This window comes from Carcharodon carcharias, chromosome 1 (genome assembly GCF_017639515.1).
Source record: "Carcharodon carcharias isolate sCarCar2 chromosome 1, sCarCar2.pri, whole genome shotgun sequence".
Classification (NCBI taxonomy): Eukaryota; Metazoa; Chordata; class Chondrichthyes; order Lamniformes; family Lamnidae; genus Carcharodon; species Carcharodon carcharias.
In genome coordinates this window covers 114,376,178-114,402,962 of record NC_054467.1, presented here as the reverse complement: position 1 = coordinate 114,402,962, position 26,785 = coordinate 114,376,178, and the positions used below count along the sequence as shown (strand labels likewise).

Genomic DNA, 26,785 nt, shown 5'->3' with positions numbered 1-26,785 from the left:
GTGGGGGTTGGTAGGCTTGTATTGGTGGACAGTCTATCATCAGAAATTGAGACTGAGAGGTTAAGAAAGGGAAGGGAAGTGTCAGTGATGGACCACATGCTAATGATGGAGGGGTGGAAATTGGAAGCAAAATTAATAAATTTTTCCAGATCCAGAAGAGAGCATGAAGCAGCACCGAAGCAGTAATCGATGTACCGGAGAAAGAGTTGTGGGAGGGGGCCTGAGTAGGACTGGAACAAGGAATGTTTCACATACCCCATAAAGAGACAGACATAACTGGGGCCCATGCGGGTACCCATAGCCACACCTTTTATTTGGAGGAAGTGAGACGAGTTTAAGGAGAAATTGTTCAATGAGAGAACAAGTTCAGCTAGACGGATGAGAGTGGTAGTGGATGGGGATTGTTCGGGCCTCTGTTCGAGGAAGAAGCGGAGAGCCCTCAGACCATCCCGGTGGGGGATGGAGGTGGAGAGGGATTGAACGTCCATGGTGAAGAGGAGGTGGTTGGGGCCAGGGAACTGGAAATTGTTGATATGATGTAGGGCATCACGGAAGAGGAATCGCGGATGTAGGTGTGAAGAGACTGAACAAGGGGAGAGAGAATGGAGTCAAGATAGCAAGAAATGAGTGCTGTGGGGCAGGAACAGGCTGACACAATTGGTCTGCTGGGACAGTCCTTTTGCGGATTTTGCATAGGATTTACAATTCAGATTAGAAATAATGTTCCAGCTTAAAAAAAATGAATATAATAGGCTGCCTTGAAGTTTGAACTTCAACTAAAGTTTTACTAATTTGGCAATATAGTGGAGTGTTCTGTTTAATAGTGATTCTAAGTAAGAGCAATTATTATGTTACTCCAAGATATTCCTCATCACTGTTTCACTGACGTTCATTGGAAAAAAAAGTGGAGGTATTCAATGTGTAATTATAAATATCAAATCTCAACTGTCATAGTTCTGTCTACTTGCAAATGTTGTCTGGGTTTTTTTCTGCTTTGGCTGTTACATCACATGCAACTACTTGTTTCTCCCAACACCAAATCCTTAGTTCCGCATGATCTGCAGATGTAACCACTTTGCATTGACTTTCTGAATTTAAGTTATTTCTATAAATCAGCTATAGCAGGGGCACCAGTACTGACCTTTGGTGTAATCCAGTTAGTGCATTTCCTCACCCGGATGTTGCTCTCTTAAATATTACCTGCTTCTTCCTCACTCAGCCAATTAACCATCTCTAAGTTTTACTCAGGATACTTCTGGACTTGAGCTGGTGTAGCAGTCTTTTAGGTGAATCTTTATCCAAGGCTTTCTGGAAGTCTAGGTTCATGGTCACAGCATTTTTTTAGTCCATTAGGGATCTCACCACTAAAAGTCAAAGAAGCTGGTGGTGCAGGATCTGCCTCTTTGAAAGCATTTTTTTTATTTGTTCATGGGATGTGGGCATCACTGATTAGGCCAGTATTTATTGCCTATCCCTAGCTGCCCTTGAGAAGGTGATGGTGTGCGGCCTTCTTGAACCACTTCAGTCCACGTGTTGTAGGAACACCCATAGCGCTGTTAGGAAGGGTATCCCAGGTTTTGACCCAGTAACAGTGAAGGAACGGCAATATAGTTCCATGCCAGGATGGTTTGTGACTTGGAGGGGAACTTGCAGGTGGTGGTGTTCCCATGCATCAGCTGCCCTTGTCCTTCTAAGTGGTAAAGGTCATGGATCTGGAAGCTGCTGTCTAAGGATCCTTGGTGAGGTGCTGCAATGCATCTTGTAGATAGTACACACTGACCCCACTGTGCATCAGTGGTGGGGGCAGTGAATGTTGAAGGACGGGGTGCCGGCTGCTTTGTCCTGGATGGTGTCAAGCTTCTTGAGTGTTGTTGAAGCTGTACTTATCCAGGCCATTGGAGAGTATTCCATCACAATCCTGACTTGTGCCTTGAAGATGGCGGACAGGCTTTGGGAATTGGGGTTTGAGTTACTCTCGGCAGAATTCCCAGCCCCTGACCTGCTCTTGTAGCCACAGTATTTATATGGCTGGCCCAGTTCAGTTTCTGGTCAATGGTAAGGCCCAGGATGTTGATAGTGGGGGATTTAGTGATGGTAATACCATTGAATCTCAAGGGGAGGTGGTTGAATTCTCTCTTGTTGGGAATGGTCATTGCTTGGTACCTCTGTTGTGATCCCAGCTGATGTTACTACTGGACAAGGTGGAACCCAGCTTGATAGACATTAACTTTTATTTTTTCTTAAGAAACGTGGAGGGCAGCTACTGAACAGAGTCAGAGTTTGTTGATAAAATTTTTTACAAAAGAGTAAACATTTAATAAACAAGAGAAGATACCTTTACGAGATATATATAGATTCAAAAGGATAACACAAGTTACAAAATCTACCTTATACTCTAATGTTCACAGCAAGTACCCAGTCCATGTAAACCAACAGGCGACCCGTGGCCAAACACACTACACTCTGAAACCAAGTGACAGATGCCACCCCAAATGGATGCTGTGGATCTCTCATCAACTCCTCCCAGATGCTTGTCACACCATGAGCCAACCGGTCTCATGGAACTCCGCCTTTCTCCTGCGGGCTTCCAATCTCAACACTCGAAGAACTCGCTTTGGAGCCTTCTCCCAAATTTCTGTCGGGTGTCTTCAAGAAGTTCACCTCCAAGCTTTTAATCTCTCCTTCTGATGTTCCTCTCTCCTGGACTGCCACGTGCATTCAACCTCACCTTCCACACTCACTCTCATACTCAGCTGTGCCAACAGAACACCAATGTGTCACTGGTCCATAGTAAGAGTCACCAAACTTTGGCTGTCTCCTCAAATCTTCTGACTTCCCAAAAGCCCATTTTGCCTTGATTTTGCTTCCTCTCTAATTCAGAGCCTTTTCTCTGCTCCTCACTTTAACTTCTCTGAACAGGATCTGTTCCAGATTCCCTGCCCCTGTTTCTTGACTTAGCTGGCGCCTTTGGGCCTTCTCCTGTCCCTATTCCCTGGTTTTGGGACTTTTCTTTTGTCCTTCTGGGAAATCTGCTTTCTGAAGTTCCCATCCTGTCTCCTCTGTGCCTCTCTGGAGAGTGCCGCTTCTCCTGGGTCACCTGATCCTTTTCACTCCCTTTCACTTTTGCTTTTGTTTCTTCTGCGCAGATGTGGGGCTCCCTTTTAAAAAAAAGAACAAACTGTGCATGTGCACAAGACTGTCTATCAGCCGGAAGATGTGAACTTGAACAAATTTGCATATATGGCCAGTTTCCGAATGGTACTTGTGCAGAAGCTGAAGGGCTGACGCGTGCACAGAAACCACTGGAGCTCATCGGGAATCATTCCCAACGACCTTCGTTGTTTAAAAGGTAAGTTTTCCTCTTTTCTCGGGCTTGCAACACTCAGCTGTCATTTACTTGGCTACTTTCACATAGACTTTGTTCCTGTTGATTTGTTCCATTATTTTGCCAATTAATAATGTAGGACCATAATTACCTATGTATGATTTATTGCCATTTTTAACAATTGATGCCACATTGGCTTATTTGTACTCCAGCATAGCCCTCATGTATTCATGGACTTCATTTTTGGTCTTCAAATCAGTGTCTCCAAGATTGAGGTTCTTTTTTAGGCAGCACTAAGCACACACTCTGGAGCTGCACAAGTAGCAGTTGAAGACAAAAACAAAAATACCTGGAAAAACTCAGCAGGTCTGACAGCATCTGTGGAGAGGAATACAGTTGACGTTTTGAGTCCATGTGAAGAGTCAAACGGAATTGAAACGTCAACTGTATTCCTCTCTGCAGATGCTGTCAGACCTGCTGAGTTTTTCCAGGTGTTTTTGTTTTTTGTTTCAGATTTCCAGCATCTGCAGTATTTTGCTTTTATTTTAGCAGCTGATGACACCAGTTTCAAGGTAGTGTGCTTTCTAAGGATACCACTATTGATGAAGGTATCCATGCACATATCTAGAAAATAAGTTCTGCCTGCTGCCAACTCCATGATCGTGTCTGAAAGCAATATGGTATTAAGCTGAAATATAAAATCAAACTCTACCTTGCCTTGCCATCCTGCCTTAATGGGTCTGTTATAGACACCACAAAAAAGCTCTGAAATGCTTCCACCCAAGGCACCTGACGTCTATCATGAGAATTCCATGGCAGGATAAAATCACAAGCAGTGAGATCTTTCATTATGCTGGGCTAAACAGCATGGAGACCACTAGAAAATTCGATTTCATGGGAAGGTCATGTCTCCTGCATGGGTGACTAGAGAATCCCCAAGCAGATCTTCTATGGTAAACTGTCTTGGATCAAATGGTCAGTAGAAACTGTAAAACGACAGCCTGAAAAGAGCCTTACAAATTTCTGCATTGCAGACCACCTCTTTTGGGAAAACACTGCGGCTGACTGGCCCATGTGGATGAAAGCACTGAAACCTGGTTCAGCGTGTTTTGAGGACTGTCTATGCCAAACTCACCTAGAGAAAAGCACCAACAACAGCAAGATGAATTGCCAGATCTGTGGACCTCCATGCTGATCCCACATTGAACTCTTCAGTCATGAGAGGACCCACAGAAGACTATGAAATCACTTACAGCTTGGACATAATTTAACAATGAGTAGTCTACCACTGTATAGATCTTGAACAAGTGTTCCTGAAAATCATTGGTTATTTAGTGCCCCTTAACACTATATAGAAACAATCCCTGGGGATTTACTGGTTTTGAGCTCTTAAAGCAGCCACACAAATGAATTCAGCATTAATTTATTTGGTTTTTTTTATTTGTGCTTCTTGCGCCTTCTCTGATGCAATCAGAGAAGCAATCAATTAGTATGATGGCTATATTTATCCTCTGTCTTAGTCCCATTGCATTCTTAAAGGATCTCCATTTCTTAATAAATGATATTGTAGTGAAAGAAGTGACAAGCACTCAGTTATGCAAGAGACAATCAAGAAAAGTTAGGATTGATCTGTTAAAGGTGAGTCATGTTTTGAGAAATTTTAGGAATGTATTTTTGAAGTGAGTGATTTTTATAGATGGAAGTATAGAATAGTTACAGCATTGTACAGGTGTGAGAGGACTGGAGATGTGTTGATCTTTTACCCTTGTTTAAGAAGGGGGATAGCAATAGCTGAATAATTAAAGGCCAGTCAGTCTAACTTTGGTAATGGGGAAATTATTGGAAAAAGTTCTGAGACACCGTTTAAATTGTCATTAGAAGGAACAGATTCATCAAGGATGTCCGTATTGATTTGTTTAAAAAAAGGTCTGACTAACTTGATAGAATTTTTTGAGTAGGTAACAAGGATAGTTAAGGTAATACCTTTTTTGTAGTCTACTGAATTTTAGCAAGGCTTTTGACAAGGCCCCACGTGGCAAACTGCTCAGAAAATTAAAACTCTATGGTGGAAGGTGGCAAGTTGGATCCAAAATTAGCTTAATGGCAGGAAACAAAGGGTTACGAGCGGATGTTTTTGTGACTGGAAAGTGTTTCTAGTAGGGTTCTGCAGGGCTCAATACTGTGTCCCTTGCTGTTTGTGATGTATACATCTACATTTAAGCCTAAACAATTGAAGATATGATTAGGAAGTTTGCAGTTGATATGAAGATTGGCTGTGGGATTGATGGTGAGGAAGATAGCTGTAGGCTGCAAAGAGATATCAATAGACCGGTCAGGTGGACAGAAAAGTGGCAAATGGAATTCAATCTGGAGAATGCATTTGATGAAGACAAACAAGGCAAGGGAATGCACAATAGATGGTAGGATGTTGAGAAGAACAGAGAAGTAGAGGAACTGAGGGACTTGAGTCCTTTTGGATGAAGGGGTGATGTGATCTAAGTTTTCAAGATATTAAGGGGAATTGGTAGGGTAGATGGAAATGATTGTTTACACTAGCTGGGGAAATTAGGATGAGGAGGCATAGCCTAAAATTAGAGTCAGATTTTTCAGTAGAGTTAGGAAATGTGCAAAGGATGGTAGAAATTTGGATCACTTCTGTAAATAGCTAGGCCAATTGTTAATTCTAAATCTGAGATTGATAGATTGCTGTTAACCAAGGTAAAATGGGATATGGGGCAAAGGCAGGTATATGAAATAGTATCATAGATCAGTCATGATCTCATTGAATGGCAGAGCAGGTTTGAAGGGCTACTCTTGTTCACACTGCGTGTTTCAACCAAACTATATTTTTGGAATTCTCTTTTTGTACTTTTTGGGCCTTTTTCATTACTTCAAGATGCCATGTCACACACAGCTAGGCTACCTAGGCTAGCCTATCTTTCCTGTTGTATTGTCTTCACCTCTGTTGCTGGTGGTTAATCATATTTCTGTGATTAATACAACAGTCCTTAGCATTATTCACTGAGTCACTTGAGCTTGATGCATTTGATTTTTTTTTTACTTCACTTATTGCAATATCATCCCAAATTCTTACTTACTTCTCATTTACTTCCATTGCTTTTGGTGTCTTTTGGGCAACATTTATCCAGGAAATTCTGATGAAAGGCTGCAACCTGAAATGTTAACTCTTATCTCTCCGCGCAGATGCTGCCAGACCTGACTATTTCCTGCTTTTTCTGTTTTTATTTCAGATTTCCAGCACTCAGTTGCTTTTGAACTGAAAATCATTGTTGGAATTGACCAAACCCCATACTTTGATTAGTGGGGGCTGTGGACCTGTTATATTGGTGTGGATATATATAATTTGAGTATTTATTTGTACACCTCTTACTTCATTTCCAGGATATTGAGGTCGGCGAACGGAGGGTGGGGCCTGCTTAAAATGACACGGGATGATGTCGGGTGGAACTTGATGCCAAACTGCGTCATTTCAATGTTCAGGTTGGTGGGGGCGCAGCCGAATCAGCTGTGTGCCCGCCGACCTGTCAACGGCCTATTGAGGCCATTTACAAACTAATTCAAGTGATCAGTGGACCTGCCCGTCCAACCTAAAGGTTGGTGGACAGACCGGGAGCCCTGGCGGGCTTCAGAAAAAGCATGAAACCTCATCTATGGGTGGGATGAGGTTTCATGAGGGTTTTAAAAATTTAGTAAAGGTTTGAATGAAAGTGATGGATATGCCCCAACTCATGTGACAGTGTCACATGAGGGGACATGTCAGGGAATTTTTTTTTTTGTTCGATCTCCCTGAGGCAGCACTTAGCCTCAGGGAGATGAGTGCGCTCTTTCGCACGCATGCACGAAAGGGTGCACTCCTGGCTGACGAAATTCCCCACTGTCCGCGCAGGGAGCGCATAGCTCTTCCTGGTGGATGTCATGCTGGCCGTTCCTTAATTGGCCCACCCATGTAAAATGGCAGCACGCCCCCAATTGGGGTGCCGATCGGAGGCGTGTCTGCACGCGCCCGCTGCTGCACTCCCCCACCCCCCACCCCCCCCAAGGGGGGGAAAAATCTTCCACATGAGCCATATACCAACAAGGTGTGATATTAGCCTAAGAATGCTCTTTTCCTTTTTTCCTTCGGTCCTTGAGGGAATTGTGTGCTGCATTCTGGTGCTGGAATGGTCAGGATTATGAATTGCGATCTTGCACCTTCTGTGAACTGCCTTTTATTGCACTGCCATATTGTCTAACATTGGCATTTTGATGACTTTATAAGGGTTTCAAGAAACAAGAATACACCCTGGCCTGCACTCATAGCTGAATATAAGAATGTGCCTTTTCTGATGTATATTTAGCTCGTTATGCTGGTAAACGGCTTCACAGATTTTTCTCAATGGCTTGCTTAAATGTATTTTTATGACAAAAGTTTGAGTTAAAGATGTTGACTGTGTATAGTTTGCAACAGTTATATTGTTTTGGACACAAATATTGTCAAGGAAAATACATTTTGCACATATTTAAGCTATTTAAATATGGTTATGACAACTATTGGAAGCGATAAACCTGCCCTTAAACATGCAGCATTTTTTGAACAAATATGTTGTAATTCAATTGTTTAAACTATTTTGCTAAACCATTATGATTTTGTTGTCTTTAAATCATTATGATTTTGCTGCCTGTGATAAAATTAATGGTTAATGACCAGTTCATTAAAAATGTAAAGATCACAAAATTTTGCCTTAGAATTTATTTCTTCATTGAACACTCAGTGTTACAAGCCTGATTAACAGTTGTAATTTTCAGCCTAAGTTGCTGCATTTTTTCTATTACAGATAAGCGTCTTTGAGACATGCTACTGGCCTGTACCAGCTAATACTCCCCAGTGGGCGGGTTGATCTACCCCCCTAACTACAGATGAGACTTTCTGCTGAGCATTAGTTCAAGGAGCTAAGATAGCAGCATCTTCAACCACTTTTCCAGCTGTCGTCATCTGTGCCAGACATGGTGCGCTAAATCAATTTCTGGAGAGCATGAATTTGTTTGGAATTTGAAACCTGAGTGAAATCTGCATATTGGATGAAGGACTTGGAGATCTCCATGATATTTTTTTTAACTCCATTCTATCAATGTGGAAGCTGTTTGAAATGATGCCATCACAGAAACAAAGAGGCTGAAGTGGCTCCCAAATTTCCTATTTTCCTGCTTTGGCATTGTTTGAAGACTGCTTTTTCTTTTTCTTTCCCCCCTCAATTCAGAAAAAATAAGACATTTATTTGAGATTTCTTGCTCTTGTGTGTTTCCAGTCATGGCTATTGCAGTAACGATGCTTCTATTAATACTTTGTAGTAGGACTGGAAGTGAAAGCCAGCCATGGAGCTACCCAATAGAAACTGAAACATTGGATTTTGGGGCAGTACCTGCTGTGAACTATGAGGCTAACATATATTATGATCCTGGAACTGTAGGATTGCTATTTGAACTGGCACGAACATTTCTACATGTAGTACAACCGAATCGTTTTCCTCGTGGTAAGTATGATTAGTCAGTAACTGTACAGTTATTGTTATATCATCTGATTTGTCTGTGCTGCCACTTATTACTGGCTTCATCAATATTGTAGTATTGCCTCTCATATTTGTTTTATTTCAGGATGGGCATTGCTTTAAGTTCTCAGTTGCCTTAATATAAATATATCTATCTTCATCTGTGACTATGTTATAAGCTCAATAATGCTTGCTGTGTTAATTAACTAACTTTTTGAATGAAACTGATATTTTTCACGATTCAGTAGATGACTGAAACGGTATTTTAGTAATGCCAATCAAGGAATATGTTCATCCATGTCTTGTATTTTATTTATTCTCATTACAGAATAGATTTTAAGGTAAGGTGTTTTGCAAAAATAGTTGCAGCAATTAATTTGAATGTACTAATCTAAAAGTTGTTTACTTTCTATGCTGTAAATGAAATTCAATTTTCTTGTACATTCACCTATATCTAGACATTATTTTAAGTAGATGATTGGATAGAAGTGCTGCTTCTGCTACTGATTGGTAAATCCAGAGATCAGGTGTGGCTGTCTGAGTCACCTGATATAATTAGTAAATCCTATAAGCTTTTCTACCATATGTTGCTATGGTTATAATGAACGTCTTAGCTGAAATAGGAAACTGACAAATGGTTTGGAGCACAATACTCATCTGAGTGCTTTAATAAGCTTTAATTCCCCTTTACTATAAACATTTCAGCATATATTAAAAGTTATGCACAATCATAATGAGATTACTCCATATTGTACAAAATGTTATACCTTAAAGAAACTCTTAAAGAAATCCAAAATAGCTACAGAGTTCCTACAGAATACACTGAGACACAAGAAGAAGGTTACTCAGTTCCCTTTATGATACATGGCTATAATTCTTCAATATGTTGTGCGCATAACAAGCATCTACTTGTGGCAACTGGTGACGTGTCTCAGGAAAATCTGTATTTTCACTATCTGAGCCTTGTATTTTGTTTCTAAAATAGCTCCACCAACCATTTCCTCTACTTCCTTAAAAAGCTAATCACATTAACGTCACTTGAAGAATGGTAATGTACAGAGACGTTAACAAAATTAATAGGCTGAGCCAACTATTTAGAAAATGAACAATGTTTTCCATGTAAATTACGTTCTTTGAAACAACTGAAAAAGCTGAACAAAAAGAGTTTTGGAAATTGTTATCCACTTACATGCTTTTTATTAAATGCAGTACAGTCGCCAAAGTCTGTGAAAGTAGTATTCACAAATTCAAAAATAAATATGTTTAAATTGTGAAGAATACATTGATCCAGTAACAAGATTTGAAAGTTAGCTTTTAACATGTTATAGTTACAAGGTGGACAGTAATGCTGAATGAGAGGTTTTTTAAAATAGGTTATTCTATAATTGTGTAGACTATTTGTCCCTCCCTCACCTTGTCTTCCAGATGGACATGATGCTGAAACAGGGCATGTAGGAGGCTTGCTCTCTAGCCACTGCCAAAGATTTTCAGACCTTTGTGGCTGGAAAATGTATTGCATCTCTGTAATTGCTTCACCTTGGATTTCCTTCCAGATGATTGTTATGAGGTATTGGATAACCTTCCACTCCACAGTGCAGTATGATAATGCAAGAAGAAAGACTTCTACTTGCAGATCCACTATTACAACCAACTTCGCCTAAGGTTCTGGATTTCAGATGATGTGCAGCAATTCTATTTATATAGAACCTTAAAGAACATAAATAGGAGTAGGAGTAGGTCATTTGGTCCTTTGAACCTGCCTTGCCAGGCAGTAAGATCAGGATGATTTGATGTGGCCTCAACTCCACTTTTCTGCCTGTCACTCATTACCCTTGACTCACTTGTAAATCAAAAATCTGTCTAACTCAGCCTTGAATATATTCAGTGACCCAGCCTCCAGTGCTCATTAGAGAAACAATTCCAAATACCTCCAACCCTGGGAGATTATATTGAAACTGTGCCCCCTAGTTCTAAATTCCCCCACGAGGGGAGACATCTGTCAGTGTCCATCCTTTCAAACCCCCTCAGAATCTTAAATATTTCAATAAGGTCACCTTTTGTTCTTCTAAGCTCCATTGAGTACAGGCCCAACTTGAATGTTCTTTGAGCTGCTTCCAATGCAAATATGTCCCTCCTTAGGTAAGGTGACCAAAACTGCACACAGTACTCTAGATGTGATCTCACCAATGCTCTGTACAGTTGGAGCACAACTTCCCTTCTTTTATACTCCATCTCCCTTTCAATACAGGTCAACATCCTGTTTGCCTTCTTAATTGCAGCTTGATGACTTTGTGATTCATGTACAAGAACATTTAGTTCCCTCTGTACCACAGCATTCTGCAGTCTCTCTCTCCATTTAAATAATATTCTGCTTTTCTATTCTTCCAGCTTAAGTGGACAACCTCACATTTTCTCACTTGCTTTAAGGTAATAAAACATCCCAAGTTGCTCTACGGGAATGTTATAAAGCAAATTTTGACCATGAGCTATGTAAGGTGATTTAGGACAGGCAGCCAAAAGCTTGGTCAAAGAGAGAAATTTTAAGTAGCGTCTTGAAGTGGGAAAGAGAAGTGGAGAGGTTTAGTGAGGCATTTTAGAGCTTAGGGTCTTAGCAGCTGAACTCATGGCCACCAAGCATGGAGTTGTTAAAATGAGGGATCCTTGAAGCCATAATTAGAGAAGTATCGATACCTCAGAGGATAATAGGGCTGGAGGAGATTAGAGATAGGGAGGGGTGAGGAAATGGAGGGATTTAAAAACAAGGATGAGAATTTTAAAATCAAGGTGTTATTTAACCGGAAGCCAATGGAGGTCAGCTAGCACAAGGTTGATGAGTAAGTGGGACTTTGTGCGAGTCAGGACACAGGCAGCAGAGTTTCGGATGACTTTAAGTTTATATTGGACAAAATGTAAGAGGCTGGTCAGGAGTGCGTTGGAATGGTCAAGTTTGGAGGTAACAAAGGCATGGATGAGGATTTCAGCAGCAGATCAGCTGAAGCATTGGTGGAGTTGAATAGTATTACGAAGGTGAAAATAGGCAAGTCTTTAGTGAGGCATGGATATGTGGTTGGAAACTCAACTTGCGGTCAAGTGTGGCACAGGTTGCGAACAGCCTGGTTCAATCTCAGATATGTGACAGGGAGAGGAATGGAGCCGCTAGCTAGGGGACGAAGATTATAGCTGAGATAAAAGACAATGTCTTTGGTCTTCCTAATGTTTACTGGGAGGAAATTTCTGCTAACCAAGCACTAGCCAAACGGTGTGATTAATTTAGCAACAGCAAAATAAATTGAGAGGTGATGGTGAGGCAGAGGTGGATGTCAGAGTACATGTGAAAGTTAATGTTATGTTTTCAGATGATGTTGCCAAGGGGAAGCATGTAGATGAGAAACAGGAGGAGCCAACAGATAGTTCCTTGGAAGACTGCAGAGTTACCTGAACAGATCCATTTATCAAAAACAGAATTACCAGTTTTTTGTTTTTAGATCCATTTAACAGCTGCTTCACAAACTTGCTTTGTATGCAAGACCAGCAGAACTCATGCTTAAAATGTTCTGCACAGTTTTTCTACCCCTCCAAGTAGTATCCAGTTGCAAAAAAAAGAATTGACATACATGTTGCCCACTGCCAGTCTGTATGTACAGAACACCTCTATTGTTAAGAGTCCCAGAGCTGATTAATTTGAGAGCAAATTAACAGCAGCTCTTTCATTCATGATGATTCAGGATTCATTATTCTGCTGTGCAACATGCACCATTGTTTCAAAGCAACAGGAGGGAACAGTATTCCAGCTTTAACAGTTGTATACTCAAAACATTAGCGTAATGGATTGTTAAACTGTGAACAGAACAATGTAAACACACCTTGATAAACACACCATGGTAGACTGAATATGCTTCAGTAAAACAGAGTAACTAATATGTTAGTACATTTTTCTTTGTTTGACAGGGTTTCATTTTGATATAGGTTTTGCAGTGGGCAGAGACTTCATTTTTACATAAAACATATAGAATCCTATGCTTTATCAATAGAGGCAGAGAACACAAAAGCGAGGAAGTTATGCTAATTTCATATGAAAAGCTTGGATTTCTCCATAAATATTAGCCATTATCCTTTAAGGCTTAGCCATTCATTAATTCATTATTCCTATCCCACCCACCCTTGTGAGCTCCCAGTGTCAGGCTGAATATGTGCCAAGAGCTCACCCCAAATAAATAGGTCCAATCAATGAAAATCCCAAGACTTTGCCCAGATGAAAAGTTGTGAAATCTCGCATTTTCTACAGCTTTAGAGCAGGGGCAGAATCTTTGGGCCGGCGAGTAGGGGCAGGCCCTGCTCGCTGATGCGTAAAATGATGTACGGTGACGTCAGGTGTGCATCCCGATGTCATCGTGCATCATTCAGATATTCAGTTCAGTGGGTGTGCACTGGAGTTGGCTGCACGTCCACCGAACTGTCAAAGGCCTATTAAGGCCATTTAAATATCAATTAAAATACTTGCCCGTCCAACCTTAAGGCCTTTGCATTTATCATGAAACCTCATTCACCGGCGGGATGAGGTTTCACGAAGGTTTTTAAAATTTCTCTAAAGGACGTTAGTGAGCCAGATCACTATTATGGATACTAGCGTTTAATTCCAGATTTTTATTCATTGAATTTAAATTCTATCAGAGGATTATTCTCGGCCTCTGATTTCTAGTCCAGTGGCATCACCACCTCACCACCACCACCTCCCCTAACTTCCCAATCATCCCCAATCCCTCATTAATGAGAGCTGCATGAGCATTTTTTTAACTCGTAAATGGAATTGTCAAAAAGGATTAGACAAATGGACAAGGAGGTTGTGTCCAGAAATCCTCCTGCAAATGAGAATTGAAAACACAATATCCTTCTAATTTGATTGCCCCTCACTTGCACAGAGTTTTCCCAACCAGATCATAGCTGAAATTGTTCTGGAAAGTAATGTGTGAGCGATATCCTCTCTGGTCTGGTTCTAGAGAATGTATGGAATATGCTGACCTTCATTATAAGATTTCTAAAAATGTTCCAACCCAAATCTGCATGAAATATTTTAGCATATATTGTAGAGAACTTTTTTTACCAATAACTTCAGACCTAATTGCTTGGTTTAACCTCTGTCTAAATCTATGGACTAGTGCAGCTGAACCTGAAGGTAGGTCTGAAATATAAGTAAGATGCTGCTGGCTTCTCCATAACTCCAACATACATTCTTGGGTACATTAGGACTCCATAGATGGCTCTAGTGTATTCTAATAAATAGCATTTTTACTATTTCTACTTGAAAATGATGCATCTTGTAATTTAAAATGATCTTAATCTTAAAATGATCATTTGGTAATCTAGTTGATGCTTGTCAAATAACTTGTCCATTATTCCTTTAAAATCCTATTTAAATGTAATACAGGAACTCTTCTAAGGAAGTGTGATTAGGCTATGCAGAGTTCAAACCATATGGAGTTGTTTCATTATCAAGTGTACCTTGACACCTGTTCCATTGTGAGCTCAGTTATCACCAGAAAATGAAGAATTTGTATTTTTTGCTGCTGGTTATTGGAGTAGCTTATTTATAGCATTTTCTGACTTTGTTGCTGTGGAGACCAGGTGATGGCTTCAGTAAACTGATAATCCAGGATTCATTTGTTTGCGTAATTTGCATGACAAATCTTCTGCTTTCTTGTCTGCCTCTTGTAACTGAGTCCCCAATTCTCAAAATATTAAGCAGAGCTTTGGATGTGCAAAAATATTATTGGAACAAAATCATTAGTTGCCTGCAAGTCTCCAAGGGCTGAAAATGTGCAGGTGTGGATGAAAGGCTCTGCTATATTACCTTTTGTAAATTCTTAAATGATTGAACCATTCAGCAACAATGGCAATAACGAGCACTCATAGTGCTTAACATAATAAAATGTCCCAGAGCATGTCAGAGATGTTATAAAGCAAAACTTGACACAGAGCAACATAAGGAGATATTAGAGATAAAAACAAAAAAACTGCGGATGCTGGAAATCCAAAACAAAAACAGAATTACCTGGAAAAACTCAGCAGGTCTGGCAGCATCGGCGGAGAAGAAAAGAGTTGACGTTTCGAGTCCTCATGACCCTTCGACAGAACTTGAGTTCGAGTCCAGGAAAGAGCTGAAATATAAGCTGGTTTAAGGTGTGTGTGTGGGGGGCGGAGAGATAGAGAGACAGAGAGGTGGAGGGGGGGGTGTGGTTGTAGGGACAAACAAGCAGTGATAGAAGCAGATCATCAAAAGATGTCAACGACAATAATACAATAGAACACATAGGTGTTAAAGTTAAAGTTGGTGATATTATCTAAAGGAATGTGCTAATTAAGAATGGATGGTAGGGCACTCAAGGTATAGCTCTAGTGGGGTTTTTTTATAATGGAAATAGGTGGGAAAAGGAAAATCTATATAATTTATTGGAAAAAAAAAGGAAGGGGGAAACAGAAAGGGGGTGGGGATGGGGGAGGGAGCTCACGACCTAAAGTTGTTGAATTCAATATTCAGTCCGGAAGACTGTAAAGTCCCTAGTCGGAAGATGAGGTGTTGTTCCTCCAGTTTGGAGGAACAACACCTCATCTTCCGACTAGGGACTTTACAGTCCCCCATCCCCACCCCCTTTCTGTTTCCCCCTTCCTTTTTTTTTCCAATAAATTATATAGATTTTCCTTTTCCCACCTATTTCCATTATAAAAAAACCCCACTAGAGCTATACCTTGAGTGCCCTACCATCCATTCTTAATTAGCACATTCCTTTAGATAATATCACCAACTTTAACTTTAACACCTATGTGTTCTATTGTACTATTGTCGTTGACATCTTTTGATGATCTGCTTCTATCACTGCTTGTTTGTCCCTACAACCACACCCCCCCCTCCACCTCTCTGTCTCTCTATCTCTCCGCCCCCCACACACACACCTTAAACCAGCTTATATTTCAGCTCTTTCCTGGACTCGAACTCAAGTTCTGTCGAAGGGTCATGAGGACTCGAAACGTCAACTCTTTTCTTCTCCGCCGATGCTGCCAGACCTGCTGAGTTTTTCCAGGTAATTCTGTTTTTGTTAAGGAGGTATTAGGTTAGATGACCAAAAGCTTGGTCCAAGCATTAGGTTTTAAGGCGCCTCTTAACGGAGGATAGAGAGATAGAGAGACAGAACAGGTTAGGGAGGGAATTCCAGAGATTGGGGCCCTGACAGCTTGAAACTTGGCCACCAACTTGGAGCAATTTAAATTGAGGCCAGAATTAGAGGAGTGTAGATAATTGCTGAGGTTATAAGGCTAGATGAGATTAGAGATAGGGAGGGCCAAAGCCATGGAGAAATTTGAAAACAAAGATAAGATTTTTAAAATTGAACATTGGTTGCTGAGCACAGGAATGAAGGGTCAATTTGAAATGGTGCGAGTAATGAACGAGTTTTGGACAGGAACTAGGAAAATAAACATAACCATATTAGAAATAGGAACTGAAGTAGACCACTTGACTCTTGGAACCTACTTTACTATTCTATGAGATCATGGCTGATCATCTTCTACCTCAACTCCGCCTTTCCACACAATCCCCATATCCTATAATTCCTTTAGTATCCAAAAAATTATTGACCTTTTTAATGCATAGTCAACAACTGAATATCGGCTCATTGAGGTAGAGAATTCCAGAGATCCACAATCCTTTGAAGAAATTTCTCCTCATCTCTGACCTAAGTGGCCGACCCTTTATTCTGAAACTTTGACTCTACTATACTCCTCAGCCAGGGCAAACATTTTCTCAATGTCTACCCTGCCAAGCTCCTTAAGAATTCTATTGATGCCTCTAATTTTTCTGAACTCTGTGAATATAGGTTGAGTCTATTTTATCCCTTCTCATAGGGCAACTCTGTCAGGACCAGTCTTCTGAACCTTTGTTGCACTCCCTCTTAAAGCATGTGTGTCCTTTCTTTGGTAAGGAGACAAAAAATGCACACACTACTCCAGATGTGGCCTCACTAATTCTCTGCATAATTGTAGTAATACCTCTTTACTCATGCACTTTAATCCCTTTTTAAACAGAATCTAACATACCATTTGACTTCCTAATTGCTTGTTGAACCTGTCTATTAATTTTGCTATTTTTAAAAAAAATTCTGTTTTGGGATTCATGTGCAAGGACACCCAGGTCTCTCTGCACATATTTCTGAGTTTCTTATAATTCATAAATGTTCTTTTTTTAAATTTTTCCTTGTAGAATGGATAACTTCACAATTCACCACATTGTATTCCATCTGTCATGTTCCTGCTCACTTGAGCCTGCCATATATTTCTCTGCAGCCACTTGCATTCTACTCGCTGCTTACTTTTTCATCTAGCTTTGTATAGTCAGTTAACATGAATATGTTACACAACTCGCTCATCTAAGTAATTAATATAGACTGTAAATAGCTGAGGCCCATCAACTGATCCTTCTGGAACTCTGTTAGTTACAGCCTGCCAACCCAAAAACGACCTGTCCTCAATTCATGCTACTATATTTTGCCCAATTCCATAAGTCCTAATTTTGTGTAATAACCTGTTTTGTGGCATCTCAACAAACAATTTTTGAAAATCCAAATACATTTTGTCCATTGGTTCCCCCTTACCATACTCGTTACATCTTCCAAAGAAGGGGATTGTCTGAGGTTGTCCTCAGCCCAACCATCTTCAGCTCCTCTATCAATGACCATCCATCCATCATAAGGTCAGGAGTGGGGATGCTCGCTGATGATTGCACAATGTTCAGCACCATTTGCAACTCCTCACATACTGAAGCAGAAGCTGGACAATATCCAGGCTTGGACTGACAAGTAGCAAGTAACACTTGCGCCTCAAGTGCCAGGCAATGACCATCTTCAACAAGAGAGAACCTAACCATTGCCCCTTGACATGAAATGGCATTACCATTGCTGAATCCCTCATTAACAACATCCTGGGGATTACCTATGACCAGAAACTGAAGTGGGATAGCCATATAAATACTGTGGCTACAAGAGCAGGTCAGAGGCTAGGAATCCTATGGTGAGTATCTCATCTCCTGACTTCCCAAAGCCTGGTCACCATCTGCAAGGCACAAGTCAAGGACAGTGATAGATTACTGTCCACTTTGCCTGGATGATTGCAGCTACAACAGCACTCAAGAAGCTTGACACCATCCAGGACAAAGCAGCCTGCTTGATTGGCACCCCATCCACAAACACTCACTCCCTCCATGACCAACTCATAGTAGAACCGTGTGTTCCACCTACAAGATGCACCCAGCCTCCTTAGCACCCATGACCACTACCATCTAGAAGGACAAGGTCAGCAGACACAGGGGAACACCACCTGGAAGTTCCTCCCCAGGCCACTCACAATCCTGACTTGGAAATATATTGCCGTTCCTTCACTGTCGCTGGATTAACATCTTGGAACTCCCTTCCTAACAGCACTGTGGGTGCACCTATGCCACAGGGACTGCAGAGGTTCAAGGAGGCAGCTCACCACCACCATCTCAAGGGCAATTAGGAATGGGCAATAAATGCTGACCTAGTCAGTGATGCCCACATCCCATGAATGAAAAAGAAAAATCAAACAGATTTGTCAAACATTATTTTGCTTACATTAATCTGTGTTGACTCTGCATAATCATGTTATGATTTTCTAAGGGCCTGGTTGTCACGCTCCTAAAAATAGATTTCAGCAATTTTCCTACTATTGATGGTAGACTAAGTGAACTATAGTTTCCTGTTTTCTCTCCTCCTTCTCAATTAGCAGGGTTATGCTTGCTACTTCCCAATCCGTGGGAATTACTCTAGAATCTAAGGAATCCTGGAACATCAAAACCAATACAGCGACTGTCTCTGCAGCTACCATGTTTAAAACCCTAGGATGCAGAATATTAGGTCCAGGGGGTTTTTCACCACTTGATTCTTTAGTATCTCCAGCACTATCTCTTATACTGATTTCTTTAAGTTCCTAACTATCACTAGACCCTTGGTTCCCCATTATTTCTGTCATGTTTTTTATGTCTTCTGCTGTAAAGCCAAATATGAAGGAGAATTTTATGGATTTTGGCCGCCAACTAGAGAACCAGCAAGAGACCTGCATTGCCTCCTCCTTGGAAGGGCAAGGGGTGGCTGTCGAAGGGCCCCCCTCTTTCTGATGCCGGGTCCCTCGATCAGACACTGAATGCCTTTGAAGGAGGAAGCCTCTGGGAGACCACAAGCATCTCACGTCATGTCATGCTCCATGTGCGGTGACAGACTCGCCCGTCGCTGGGTTAATACCAGCAGCGGCTGGAAGAGACTCTTAGCTGGGCATTAATTGCCCCTGAAAAGCTCAGTTAGCCTTCCCGCCATAGGCCTAATTGTGGTGGAGGTGGGAAGCTGGTGGGGTCCCCACCCATCATCATCCCACCCGATTAAATGCTTTCCTGCCTCCAAACTCATCACGGCGGTTGTGGGGAGAGTATAAAATACCATAAAAAGTTCAATGTCTTTGCCATTTCCTTGATTCCCCACTGTTACGATCTAGTGAGAGGAGTCGAATAGCTCCCCTCTTTTTCCTCTCCTCATTTGAGTGCAATAGACCTTTTAAAAAATGGATATACTTGCTAATTCTGAGAGTGTTTTAGCTGTTTACATGCTATGACCATGTTTTCTTGAGTTCTTAAACCAGAACAGAGGATAGATTTTATTGTACTTACCTTGGTCTGAGTAAAATAATTAAACACTCTGACACACACTTGCACACGCACATGCATGCAGACACTCGTGTGTGAACACACATGGAAGCTTTGCTTTCGCTCTCATTCTCACTCTCTCTTGTACTTACATACACACACACTCACACACAAATAGATTACAGAGTAGGGGGGATAGATTAAGTCATTTAAAGGCCAGAAGAATTAAAGGGGTATGCAGCTCTTGAAGGTTGGTGATTCAGTGATTGCAGCTGAAATTGGTGGTCCTGCTGCTTTTCGGTGTGGAGGAAGTTTAAAGATGCCTGTGATGATTTATCTGTTCTCCTGGAGACAGCAGTGCTGGGTTGAGTTCTTTTTAAACTCCCTCGTCTGTGGCACCTGGGTAGTTAAACTCAGCAGACAGGGTTCAATACTTCTGTTGAAGAGTCATACGGACTCGAAACGTTAACTGTGTTCCTCTCTGCAGATGCTGTCAGACCTGAGTTTTTCCAGATATTTTTGTTTTTTTTTTGGATTTCCAGCATCCGCAGTTTTTTGCTTTTATTTCAATACTTGCCAGTTGGATGGAATGAGTGAGAGGCAAGGAATCCACTCATGGTCATATTCCTTCTGTGTTTCAGTTGCTTGTATTGTTCTGCAGAAAAAAATAGGTGCTTAAAGTACGCAAAGTGTTGGCTTGTCACATGACCTTTCTCCAATTGCCCAGTGATCCAAATATAGTCTTGGTTAGTGTATTCCAGTTACCTTGATTACTTCATGGCTGGAAATTCCTCTCTCAGCCAGGGTCCCATTGTTCAACTGATTATGTCTAATGGTTTGTCTCTACCTCATTGAATACCCAAATTAATTTCTGAATGTTTTGCTGGTGGGATAGGAGATGGCCCCCATCTATCTCTTTCAAGGCAATTATTCTTGGTGCAGCTTTGTAGACAAGCTGTCTCTGTTTCAATAGTTTCGAAATGTAGAAATGTGCAGCCCCCTTTGACTATGATCCCAAGTCCATGGGATGTGGCTTTAGTCTTTTTAAACAAAAATCCATTAGGGGTCTCCAACCAGTAAATTTAAAAGCATTTTTTTTTCATATGAAGCATGGTTTCACAGTACCTCTACCTCTAATGTGCCCATGTTTACTTTCACTAATCTCTTCCTATTCAGATACCAGTAGAAATATTTACCATTTGTTTTCCTCTTGCTAGTATATTCTCGTATTCTGTTTTATTTTTCCTTATCAATTTATTGTCCCTCCTTTGATGAATTCTAAAATCATCTCAATCTTCAGGCTATTATTTTGGGCAACATTATAAGCCTGTTCCTTTGACTTGATACCATCTTTAACAATCCTTGTTATCCATGATTGGACCATTTTTTCTGTGGGATTTTTTTGTTTAGTGGAATATATATTGGTGGCAAATAATGTAATCTTTAAATGCTAGCCATTGTTTGTCCAAACTATCTTAGCCACCTCACTCCTCACATCTACGCAGTTTGCTTTTTTTAGATATGAGATCCTAGTTGAAGACTCAAGTAAATCACTCTCAAACTCAATATAAAATTCCATTATACTATGGTCACTGTTAATTGTATAACTTAAGGCTAAGTGTATACAGGTTGGGAGTATTCATTGGTAATTACTTATGCATATATAAAGAGACACTTATTGACACTGGGTTGTAGAGTTAGGAGCTTTCCATTTGTAATGTTTCACTTTTGTGAATAAATCGGAAACAGGGTAAAGATTAACTTCTGGTCTCCTCTTTCACCAACTGGCTGCCAGAAATTTAATGTCCTAGCAGAGAATGGGTTACTTAAAGGTGAAAGTTGGAAAATAAGATTTTTTTTCAAATGGATGAGTAGCTTTTGTGAAGAATAGCAGAAAGCAAGTGTAAATTGGCAGGGTATGATTACCTGCAGATGTTCTCAGAGACTGAACTTTATGACCAGTGAAAGAATGAAATGGACATGGGTTACATCCCTACCAAAGAGGAAACCAAGTATTGCCTTGAATTGTCATTTCCTAAGAAAAGTTGAATTAGAAGCAAAGTATTTTGTGAGCTGGAAAACTGAGGAATGTTAAGCTCTTTAGGTTTCATGGATGAAATTTACCAGAAAAGTGACCTATTTGATGCCAAGGAGACATGGTCATATTTTGATAATGAACGGCAGCCAATCCATGGAGGAAGAAATTGTGGACCTTAACAGACTGTATAAAAGATTGCAGAAATTCAATTTGTAGATTCCTTGTTCGATGTTCACATTTAAGTTGCTGGATTGTGCTAAGGTGTTGCATATGGACAGACTTTTGATCTTAACTGGGGGTCAGTTCTCAGAAAGAGATTCCCTTTTCGAACGGATGTCTGCTGCATTGAAACAATTTCTGGGGAAGCAGTCATTTCCAGCAGCCTTGATGGCAAAATGCAACATTCCATGGTGTCACAAAGGATGGAGTGCTCAATGATTGGCATTTCAAGATTGTCCAGGGCCGCAGGTGCCAGTATAAAGAAGCAGAAGGTACAACAGATAGAAGAATTGAGGATGAAAGCACTGTTAGTGGAACCAGATACCACAGCAGATGGCAGGATTGGATTAGCAATAGTAGGCAAATTAAACCTGGGAATGCCAGGGGAACAGTTAAACAGGTGATGATAAAGATCAGTCTGAAGGAATTGTATTAATTACAAGAAGCTTTAGTTCGGTGATGTGTATTAGTCACAGATTCATTTAACTGTGCAGTTCCACATAGATAGTGTTTGCACCTTGATAGTGTGTGGAACACATTGGCTAAAATATTATCTAGATTCACTCGGTCGTGGGGATTGACATAAGGTCAGGGAATATGAAAATTCTACTTGTTTTAGGTTTGGGGATGACAACGGATTGAGGTCACTAAAAAGAGTGGTGATTCCATACAAATTAGCTGCAGTAAGCCAATTTAATACAGGTCGAGTATCCTTTATCCGTAAATCCGAAAACTGAACGCAGCCAAAATCCGCACTTCTTTTTAACCTCATCACGTTTAGTGTGGGAAGTCTTGTTGTTTTTGCACTGTTTACCTTGCGATTTTTGTGGTGAACATGTCAAAAAGTAACTTTTTCAGGAACGCTATATTTATTATTCAGTGATACATGTAGCTTTTCTAGCCATTTTATTTACTTTAGACCAGGCATGCCCAACCTTTTACATGTCAGGGGCCACCTTTCAATTTTTCTCACATTCGAGGGTGGGAGGGGCACAGGGGCGGGGGAGGTGGATGGGAGCGATGAGCATATTTTGGAAAGATAAAAAGAAAATCTTGCTGAGCAAAAAAAATCACAACAACAAATTGATGATTAAAAATTGAGTAATGATGATGACCGTTAGAGTATGAAAGGGTGAGAGTGTTTCCAGTTTGCTCCTAGAGGGTTATTGAAAACCCTATGACTGGTAGTGAGCCAGACATACACACACACTCCCCTCCCTCAACCCAGACATTAGTAAACACTGTGAGTCAACCAGTCTCACTGAAACTTTGCCTCCCTCATGAGGGTTTCCAGTCTTTATCTTTGAAGATCTTGCCTTTCAATTCTCTCCAAAAGTCACTCCAACGCAGAAGGCTTCAACGATGGCCCACCTCGCAGGGTTTCAATCTTGTCTTCCGGGATTTTATTCCCCTCCATTCCTGAATCTACACTTCAGTGTCAACTTACAAGCATAATTCCATAGTTCTGTTGAAGGGTCACGAGGACTCGAAATGTCAACACTTTTCTTCTCCGCCGATGCTGCCAGACCTGCTGAGTTTTTCCAGGTAATTCTGTTTTTGTTTTGGATTTCCAGCATCCGCAGTTTTTTTGTTTTTATATTTAAGCATAATTCCATCTCTTTGGCTGCGCCGGGCAGAACACTACTGCTCCAAAGGGATCCCTTTGCCCCAACATCCTGCAGCACAGAATCTCCAACCTTTGGCTGCCTTATTGGCTCTCCAGAGCTTTTGAGCCCTTTCAGTTACCAGACTCAACAGCATCAATAACTGCCCACTTCAGAGGGTTTCAATCTCGTCTCCTGAGATTCCATTCCCCTGGATTCATGAGAATACACCTGAGCGCCAAATTGCAGGCACAACTTCAGACCTTCGGCTGCATCGAGCTGAATGATAATGCTGCAAAGGTGTACCTTTGCCCCAATGGCCCTTTAACTACCAGGGCTTCTCCTGAGCCCTCTTTATTTAAGTCTGCTCCCTGCAGCCCTTTCTCTAATTTGGATCCTGTTTCTTTGCTCTTCCTTTTTGCCCAAACTTAACTGTTCTGTCGAAGGGTCATGAGGACTCAAAACGTCAACTCTTTTCTTCTCTGCCGATGCTGCCAGACCTGCTGAGTTTTTCCAGGTAATTCTGTTTTTGTTTTAACTGGGACCTGTTTTGGTCCCCTGTCTTTGTCCCTGGGGCTTCTTTGTTTGGACCTCAACCCTTGTCCCCTGTCTATTTTCTGGCTATGGCGCTCTGCACCTGGTCATCTGACCTGGATTTTCGCACTGTTTTTCATCTGCACAAGCGTACTGGGCTGGTCCTCAGCCTGAAGAACTTAAAGATGCCGACCTGCACATGGACAGCCCACTCCTGGCCTGTGCATGCGTGGGAGGTCTGAGGATTGTTGGGATTTGGTGTTCCTGATCTCCATGCTCAAGATTAAGGTAAGTTGGGTAACTTGTATATACTCTGCAAAAAGTATTTTTAAAAAATTAAGGATTTATCTTGCTAGCGAGAAACAAATGTTAGAAAAAAAAGGAAATCTCCTAGATGAAATGGGTTGATGCAAGTCATCAATTAATTGATTGTTTTATAAAAAGAAGAGCTTGTACCAAAAGATTATTGACAGTCCTAGAAGAGAGGCATTTTGTAATGTAATGCTTTGTAAAGAATATAATTTTTTTTCTTCTATTTATTTTGAATTATTGTTTGTGAATATTTTTTGTCTTATTTATTTAAAAACGAAAAAAATGTATCAATTTATATCATTAAGATTAAGTGTATACATAAGTGTATACGGGGGCACTCACTGGATAATAATTTGTGTACATATGAAGAGACACTCATTGACACTGGTGGCAGGTTGTAGAGTTAGAAGCTATACATTTTTGATGTTTCACTTTTGTGAATAAATCTAAAACTGAGTGAAATTAACTTCTGGTCTCCTTCATCAGCTGGCTGTCAGAAGTTTAACACATTCTTCACTCAGCCCCTTTACTATAAGGTTATTAATTAACCCTTTCTCATTGCACAGCACTAGATCCTAACTAGTCTGTTCTCTAGTTGACGCCTTGACATGCTAATCTAGAAAAATATCTTGTATACATTCCATTAATTCGTCCCCCCACATCATTTATGGAAATTTTGTTTGTCCAATCAATATGAAGATTAAACCCCTCCCCCAAGATTACTGTGTTACCGTTTCTACTTGCACCTCTAATTTCCTGATTTATACTTTGCCCTACATTACATCTACATTACAACTGCTGCTAGGGAGCCTGTAAATAAATCCAACCAAATGTTTCTGCCCTTTGCTGTTCCTTAGCTCAATCCAACCTGATCAACCTTGTGTCACCTTTTCATGAAAGGCCTGATGCTATTTAAATGCAATCAGAAACTTATCTGAACAGTGTCGGGCCTCCAACTGAATTAAGGCATCAGACAGATGGAAATCCCACCCATTCAGGAGCTGCAGGCCAATCAGAGCTGGCAGTTCTCCAGTACAGACATTGCCATTGGGATCTCTGACTGCTGCTGGTAATGCACAGAAGTCTTCAGGCATTGTTGCTGGTCCCCTGAAGGGAGCTAAATGGGGTCAGGATGGAGGTCAAGGGGAGGGGATGACCAGCGAGAGATGGGTGAGTGAGGGTTGGATGCAAGGGCAGGGGCTAGACTTTCATTGGTCCCCACCTTCCTGACATCAGGACATTCGATCAGCCACAGAGTGCCTGTGAATGAAGACCCACCCCCGCTCTAACCCCGCAAATGAGGTCGGAAGCAAACCCTCACAGGAGATTTAACAGGAATCGCAAAGTTCTCCCATGCCTCTTCAAACTCGCCCTGACTGGATTTGCTGGGCGGCTTTCAGGAGGCTCAGGAGAACCGTTAAATCTCCTCAGCCACCATTAAATCCTGGTGTTTTTAGGGATAACTGCCCCCAAGTAGCTTGTTAAGGGGCTAATTTGACATTCCGCTATTAGCAGATGGGATTCCTGCATCAGGTGCTTCCCACCACTGGGAATCAAACGTGTGTACTCCTGCCCAATTCTCCAGGCCCTCCAAACATCATGCCCAATCTCGTGGGCTCCAGTAAATTACACCCCATGTCTCCATCATAGCTACTACATGAAACCTATTAATTTCTATCTGTACTTTAATTCATTTACTTTGTTGTGAATACTTCACCTATTCATGTATAGTATCTTCAGCTTTGTTTTTTTCTAATTTTCCCTGACACCACCATCGTCACTAATATCTAATAACCTTCGTTACACTGATTCTTCCTGACCCACTCTGCTTATTTTTACCCAAAATGCTGCTCTGCTTCAGAGCATTGACATTCCCCTTGCTTTTAATTTATCCTTTCCTGAATCCCCCCCAGCACCACTTTATTGGTTTGAGGTCCTGTCTCCTACTTTAGTTATGTGATTCACAAGGACACTGATATCAGCCTGGTCTTAAGTGGAGTCCATACCAATGGAACAGCTCCCTCTTTCCCCAGAGTGGTGCCTGTAGCCCATGAAGCAAAATCCCTGTGTCCAATAGCCCTCTAATAGCCATGCATTTTACTTTCTAATCTGATAATCCCCTTGCTAATTGACACATGGATCACACAGCAGTCTGGAGACTATTTCCTATGTGGTTTTGCTTTTTAATTTAAACCCTAATTTCTCTCATTCTCTCAGCAGAGAGGATTTCTCGTTCTACCCATGGTGTTGGTCCTGACTTGGACCATGATGACTGGATCCTTCCCCCCACTTCATTTCCCACTTCATGGAGAGTACTGTGTGGCGTGATGACGTTGGGCACCGTTCCTGACATTATGCCAGTTTCAGATAATACCATGCACAGGCGGGGTTCTAAAGTCAGGAACCTGCCCACGTTATTCAGATATCAACTTAAATGCCTATTTAGGTAATTAACAACACTGACTGAAATACTATGGCTAGAAGACAATAATATGCCTTCAAGGTCAG

General features: G+C 41.1%; 1 protein-coding gene across 1 annotated transcript in view; it reads left to right on the top strand.

Annotated features, from left to right (window-relative positions):
- The first annotated feature begins 3,277 nt into the window (after positions 1–3,277).
- The window catches only part of LOC121279262 (prominin-1-A-like), a 202,796-nt gene continuing 179,288 nt past the window's right edge, over positions 3,278–26,785 (top strand). Inside the window, exons 1-2 of the mRNA XM_041190363.1 lie at positions 3,278–3,349; positions 8,161–8,856. Of these exons, the coding sequence (XP_041046297.1) occupies positions 8,634–8,856 (223 nt within the window). The 5' untranslated portion in view covers positions 3,278–3,349; positions 8,161–8,633. The remainder of the gene's footprint in view (positions 3,350–8,160; positions 8,857–26,785) is intronic.